We start from the raw sequence: 7,046 nt of genomic DNA, 5'->3' as shown, positions 1-7,046 counted from the left end.
ACCTTCTCTCTCTCACTTTATTTATCTATCTGTCTGGCAAGTGTGTGCACCCTCTGGCAATTAAAAAAAAAAAGGTCTGTCCGTAACAGTTGACATTGATGCTCTTCATGTTGTAGTAAGCAAAGGGATTAGGGATACAAAATAGCATGTTCATGGTGATCTTTTTTTTTTTTCTTTTTTTTTTAGAGGTTTTTGCTATAGGGCGTGTGCACTTGCCAGAAAGACAGAGAGAGACAGAGAGAAAGCAAGAAGTCACTCCCCCGGGGGTTGGCCACACCGCAGTCTCTTCTCCATTCTCCTCTTGGGATCGTGGGCATGCATGCACACCCGTCCGGCGTGAGTTTAAGCCACCAAGTCCGGGACTCAAACTGGGGTCGACTACATGGGAGTCCAGTGACATAGCCATTACGCTAACTGCTGGTCTCTTGTGATCTTATTTTTGTAAAACTTCTCACAAGTACTTCCATGTTGTCTGTGCATGCAGGCTTTGTTTAGGAGAAAGTCTAGAAGGACTCATGAAAACCTTGACAATGGACACCTCAGGGAAGTAGATTTGCTGGATGATTTTGTTTCTATTTTTTTCCTTTATTCTGAATTTTTCTATAGTAAATATACTACCTTTTTAAAAAGAATTATTTATTATTACTGTTATTATTCAACTTGACCAAAGGGAGACAGAGAGAAAGAGAGAGAGAGAAAGCAAGGTCTGGGACTCGAACCGCAGTTAGCCATGTGGGAGCCCAGTGCCTTAGCCACCATGCCACCTGCCAGCCCCAGAAAATATACTACTTTTATGATTTAAAAATATTTAAAAACATTGTCTAACACAGATGCATAATAAATACAAAATGAAAAAAATAAGTTGCCTTTGTTGAGTTATCCCTTTACCTAAGGGGACTAAAGAATACATAACTTCTAAAGGATTGACTAGTTTGAAGACACTGGTACCCCATTCAGGGGCCTCAGATTACTTAATCCAGATCAGAATTAAACTGACCAGATTTCCAGTTATATCACTCTCAGGTAGATCTTCAAGGCTGGGCTGGGCAAGGTGATTAATATTAGCACCAGGTCTCAGACTTACAAAATGGAACTCCATAAAGTGAGCTTGAGATCTCTGGCATGGCATTTAAAACTACAAGTAGAGACTAGTTTTTATGAAGAAATAAGAACTCAAGATATAGTTTCTTGATACCTCACCTATTGTTCCTTGCTTAGCAACTTAGCCCTTGAAGTTTAAGCAGCAGCTAAAAGCAGAAAAATGGCTTGGTGAGGGAACCAGGTGCACTTCATTGTGCAGGCCGAGGGCTCTGTGGGCTGCAGCTCATCGTGCAGAAACTAGAACTTCATTTTCAAAGCTACATAAAGCCTGTGCCTTCTCCCAGGCCTCTCTTTTTCGGGTTTCATGGCTCTCTGTGGAAATGAGAGCCTGCATGATTGCAGAACATGAACGATCAGAGCAGAAAACTGTGAGGAGGCATTAGGATGCTCCCACAGGGTATAGCTCAGAGTGACGGAGCACACTGTGCCAGGCAGCTCTCTGGCACCTTGATTCTCCCAGCCTCAGCTTTTCAGGAGCTGCAGGCCAGATAGGGGTGCTAAAAGCCTTTGGAGCCTTGCTTCTTGCTGCAGATGCTCATCTGAATGGGCCCCTCTGCCTACTCAGCCCAGTGCCCAACTGCCTGACTGGCTGAAGATGGCTCCACTGGAGCCTTTGGTGTGTGGGTGGAAAGCAATTTTCTCTTTTTAATTTAGGCAGTCATATTCCATCTGCCTGTACACTCTTAACCCACTTTGTGACCTTTGCGAGTGACTTCGCCACACCAGCCATGTCTTACCAACAAAAGAGTTAAGAGCTCTTGAAGAGATGAGCTAAGTGGACCCAAGTGCCTAGTGGGTGCTCTGGAAGTACCACTAAAGGGATCTTCATACAGGCCTGTCCCTCACCGAGCACTTGGCAGAAATTATCCTATCAATTCTCAGAGCAGAGAGGCTAAGTGTGTATTCTCAAGACAACCTTTGTGGTGAGGACACTGAGGTGCAGAGAGAATTATCTTGCCTATGTTTACACTACTAGTTGGATGGACCTCTGTGGACTCACACTCAGGCCCACCTAGTCCAAAGCCTGTGCCCATCTAGCAAGACTGCCCTGGTTTCTGCCCCCTTAGCTTTCTGTGAATGAAAACAGTCGACCAGAGAATATGTTCTTCTGGCGCACAAAACCGGCTTCCTTATTGCTTCTCCAGAGAGGCAGTTTTATGGGAATTCTGGAAGGCTCAACTAATTACTAGTTTCTCTTAATGGTTCTACTTTTTGCTATAGAGCACATACGCCCTCCAGAGAGAGGGAGAGAGGGAAAGTGAAAAATCACTGCCCAGGGAGGATGGCCATGCCAGAGTCCCCTTTTCCATTCTCCTCTTGGGATTCTGGGCATACTTGCACATGTGTCCAGTGTGTTTTTTAAACTGCTAGGTACGGACTCAAACCTCAAAGTCAGCCATGTGGGATCCAGCTCCTTAACCACCATACCACTGGCTGACCCCCTTATTTTCTTAAAGCTCTTTCATCCTGTGTTGTACTTAGAGTACAGCAGTTCTTTAGTGTCAGCACTAAACTGTGTTGTGTTTATATTTTGTACTAAGTTCGAAGGTGTTTCTTAGTTTAATCATGTACTAGGAATTAGAATTTGTTGGTACAAGGTGCGGTGGTGTCTCTGGCAATCTGCCCATTCTCTTTCTCACACATGAGAGGTTGAGTAAGGACAACACAGTGTCAAGGTGCTGGCAAATAGTACCACTCTGTGGGAATTTAGTCTGGTTAGATGCTGTTTTGCCAAGCAGGTTGAACTGAAGGAACACTTCCAGTTCTGAAGTTGAAGCAGTGAGCTCTGGTCTTCCCATTTGAGGCCACATTAGAAACTCCTAATAGTTTTCTGTTTGCCCAACATGCAACCATTTGCATTCCCAGACACTCCCCAAACACAAATACATGCATGTGCACACACAGACGTGAGGGACTTGCTGGTGAAGGTTTAGGAAAATGAGTTGAGATGGTGTTTTATTTCTTTGCTTTTTTTTTTTTTTTTTTTTTAAGTTTTTGCCATAGAGCAAGTGTGCTTACCAGAGACAGTGATAGGCGGCTTGAAAAATCATCCCCCAAGGGGGTTGGCTACACTGTCCTCTTGGGATTTGGGGCATACACTCATGTACCTGGCATGATTTTTCAAGCTGCCAGGCCTGAGACCCAAGCCACGGTTGACCACGTGATAGTCCAGCACCTTGACCACTATGCCATCTGTCGGTCCCCTAACTGTTTTTATTGTCATTTTGGTGTCCAAGTCATATGCCCTTGGGGCTTTAGAGAGGAGAGACCACTGTTCAAGAACAAGTGGTGGTGGGGCCAGCAGGTAGTGTAGTGGATACATATGGTGTAGGACACCCAATGGCCAACCATAGTTCAAGTCCTGGACCCAAGTGACTTGAGATATATGCTGGGCATGTGTGCATGTGTGTCTAAAATCTCAAGAAGAGAGTGGTGAAGAAGAGACTGTGGGGTGGCCATCCTCCCTAAGAGGTGATTTCTCATTTTCTCTCTCTCTGTCTTTCTCTATGTCTCCAGCAAGCAAGCACACACACGCTCCATAGCAAAAATCTCTCTTTAAAAAGCAAAAACAAAACAACAAAACAGTAGCTTCTTGGGAGTGTACCGGAGACAGGAAAGGGGAAGGAATGAGCAACACAGAGAATTAAAGATTGAAAATATTGGGGACTGGACCTATGAAAAGGAAGGAGGTGTGGAGGGTAAATTGTTAGTCACCTCCCTTGGTAGGCTGGCCCTGGGAAGGAGAGGTCTTGGAAGTAGGCTTGAGGCCCTTTGGGCTGGGGATTTAGATAAGAGGTCCCCAGTACCTCATAGATGTTAAGAGAAGGAGCACAGAGACTCCTTGCCCAGAAGGAAGGAGCATAGCCACAGGAGGTCAGGAGGGCTTTATTCTCTGTAAAACATGGAGTCTGTGGCCAGGCCAGGCTGTTCTGACCTCCTAGCAATGCACTCTGGTGCAGGAGTCCATGAAGCTGGGAGGCAGAGAACTGGCTGAGTCTGACAAGCTGTGTGATCTTGGCCTATCTCTCTTTTCTGTACTTCATATATAATCTTTTCATCCTTTCCACCCCTTATGATTCCTGACTTGAGGGCCATCAGCATCCCCCCGATTGTTGCCAGAGGTACCAACAGTGCCCAGGGCTATGCCCTGCTTGGAAGGAAAGCCCAGAGCCTGCCTGTGGTGAGGAGGAAAGGGTCTGGCACAGCTACATGGAGCTCCTGCCTTGCCATGGGGAACAGTGCTGAGATTGGAACCTCACAGGCCAGGGCTACTGAGCTTCAAAGTTTACTCTCTGCCTCGGTGTCTCCAGCCTAAAATAGACCCACAGTATACTCCACAAAGCAACACCCACTCAGTACAGAGACAGCTTCCATTATGACTTGTGAAAACCATTAGGAAAGTGGGTAATAAGAACCTGTAGGTGGAATGAGGAGTGAAAAGAACATCAAACAAGGGAAGTCCTGTCCTGTTGTCCTCGGGCCTTGGTCAGCCATCTTGGCCCAAGTGATCCCCACAAGAGAGGGAGGGAGGGAGGGAGGTTAGGGTTTCCCGACACATCTCTGAAGTCCATTGGATTTTCATGCTTCAGTTTCCTAACCAAGTTTGAAATAATATTTTGGACTGCAATAAAAATACTTTTTCCTTTTCCTTTTTTCACAGAGATGCTGCAATTTGTCAGCAATCAAGTGGGAGAGTTCCCTGACTTGTTTTCAGAGCAGCTGTGTAACTCCTTCCCTGGCAGTGGTGGTGGTGGTGGTGGTGGCGGCGGTGGCAGCAGCGGTGGTGGCAGCGGCAGCAGCGGCAGCAGCGGCAGGGGTAGTGGTGGTGCAGCTGTGGACCCCTCAATGCAGCGGCCTTTCAGCCAGGTCCCTTTATCGTCCTTCTCTCCCTCGGCCGCCTCCCCTCAGGCTCCAGCCCTACAAGTCAAGGTCCCTCCCACCACAGTTCCCACCCCACCACGGGCAACTCCTGTTCTTCAACCCCGTCCCCAACCCCAGCCTCAACCACAAGCTCAGCTGCAGCAACAGACAGTAATGATCACCCCAACATTCAGCACCACTCCCCAGACGAGGATCATCCAGCAGCCTTTGATATACCAGAATGCAGCTACCAGCTTTCAAGGTAATTCAGCAATCAGAGATGGTAATGATTGGTTGGTCCCAAAGTTTGCAGACCCTATGAATAGTTCTGTCTTCTTTGGGAGTGACTGAATATATCAATACGGTCCTCTCTGAATGAGTTTCTGGTAACTGGCAGTAAGGACCAGTGTGGGAACATTTCCCATCTCCACCTTTGGTGCCTATTCAAGAATAATTGATCAGAAACTCTGATAAGCATAGTAGATGCAGGGCTGTCCTGGTAACCAGAGGTGGAGGCTTGAATAAAATTAGATTTGAAAGTGGCCTAGGCAGCAGCCAGAGCTTAGCACCCACAGGTGGAGAACCATCATTCAGCCACCTCTCCTAAGCACCCACTGTGGAGATGGATATGGCTTTTAATGCAGGTGCTTCATCTCTGAGTAGCAGGCCTTGGAGTTGCCCTTTATATGTGTTCACTAAGTAAATGACTGAAGGTGGCTTTTTCTTTTGGGGTGCTGCATCTCAGTGCCTCTCCATTAGCTTTCTCTGACTCTGGGGAGCTCTGGGTGAGATTACTATCACTCTGAATCGCAAAGATGGTTCTTTAATAGGGTTCAAGAATTTGGAGGGAGTGGAGGTAGTATAAAGGCAAAATGCCAAGACAGTCATTCCAGTCTATACTTTCCATCCGGAAAGAATAAGGGGAAATTAAGCCCTGGAAATTGCTGATTCTCCCTTGCTGGGCACAGTCTTTTGTTGATTAGCTTCCCTTATCCCCACCCTAGTACCCAGAGTAATATACCATTTTGTACTCGTTCCCTCAGAAATTGATATAGCCCTTATGGGATGTTCTTGTTATCTAAACCAGCTTGATTTACAAGCTGTGCACATTTTCCTGACCAGCAGGTGAGGAGTTGCAGTTGTTATGAGACACACCCTCAGGTTATTGCTGCAGCTACAGTGACAGGATGCATTCCTCATCCATGCGACTTTTTCTCCTCTTTTCCCAAGTCCTTCAGCCGCAAGTCCAGAGCCTGGTGACGTCCTCCCAGGTTCAGCCAGTCACCATCCAGCAGCAGGTGCAGACGGTACAGGCCCAGCGGGTGCTAACACAGACGGCCAATGGCACGCTGCAGACCCTGGCCCCAGCCACGGTGCAAACAGTTGCTGCACCCCAGGTGCAGCAGGTCCCGGTAAGGTGGCTGGAAAGGATTCAGGGAAGTGCTGGTTGGGCTGTCGACTGGTCCTTGGTTGGATATGTTGCCGGGGTCCGGCCTCGGCAGTGGCCTCCTCATACACAGGAAGGCGACACGGGTGATCAGGAACAGAAATTAGACTGAGACCTCATTGCTCCGTAGTATGTTCTCAGCCGGCCACCGCCAGAGCCAGCTCCAGACCGCCACGCTGTGGCTATTAAAACATGCGTATTTACTGAGGGAGGTTTAGGAAGTAAGGAGAGTGAGGGGTAGTAAAAAATTTACTCTAAGGAACAGGGCATACAAAGCATGGAAGCAATAATTATAAAACATGCTGTTTGTCTTGTCAGATCAGGTAGAATCAATCAGTTCTCAGGATGAGGAAGTCCATTTGTCTGTTGTATCTTCTTCTTAGATCTTGATTACTGGGAAGGGTCTTTTGAAGAGGGGGCTTACAGGATGTTTGATAACTTCAGTCCTGGACCAGTTTGATAACTTTGCTGAATACAAAGACCTAGATAGAAATCTTGTCTTGTTAAATAAAGACACAGTTAATATATGGACTATCTATATATTACACCAATAGAGGGTGAGTCTATGATCTTATATGGGAAAGGAAGATGATCTTGTAGCTCAGGAGACAACACAGGATGTTTTATTAGCAGTTTT

At 46.7% G+C, this 7,046-nt stretch overlaps 1 protein-coding gene across 1 annotated transcript in view; it reads left to right on the top strand.

Moving 5' to 3' along the window:
* The first annotated feature begins 4,763 nt into the window (after positions 1–4,763).
* The window catches only part of SREBF2 (sterol regulatory element binding transcription factor 2), a 46,979-nt gene continuing 44,696 nt past the window's right edge, over positions 4,764–7,046 (top strand). The window contains exons 1-2 of the mRNA XM_006150719.2: positions 4,764–5,224; positions 6,193–6,374. Of these exons, the coding sequence (XP_006150781.1) occupies positions 4,765–5,224; positions 6,193–6,374 (642 nt within the window). The 5' untranslated portion in view covers position 4,764. The remainder of the gene's footprint in view (positions 5,225–6,192; positions 6,375–7,046) is intronic.

This window comes from Tupaia chinensis, unplaced genomic scaffold (genome assembly GCF_000334495.1).
Source record: "Tupaia chinensis unplaced genomic scaffold, TupChi_1.0 Scaffold000294_5, whole genome shotgun sequence".
Taxonomy (NCBI): Eukaryota; Metazoa; Chordata; class Mammalia; order Scandentia; family Tupaiidae; genus Tupaia; species Tupaia belangeri.
This window is presented reverse-complemented; position numbering and strand designations above follow the sequence as displayed.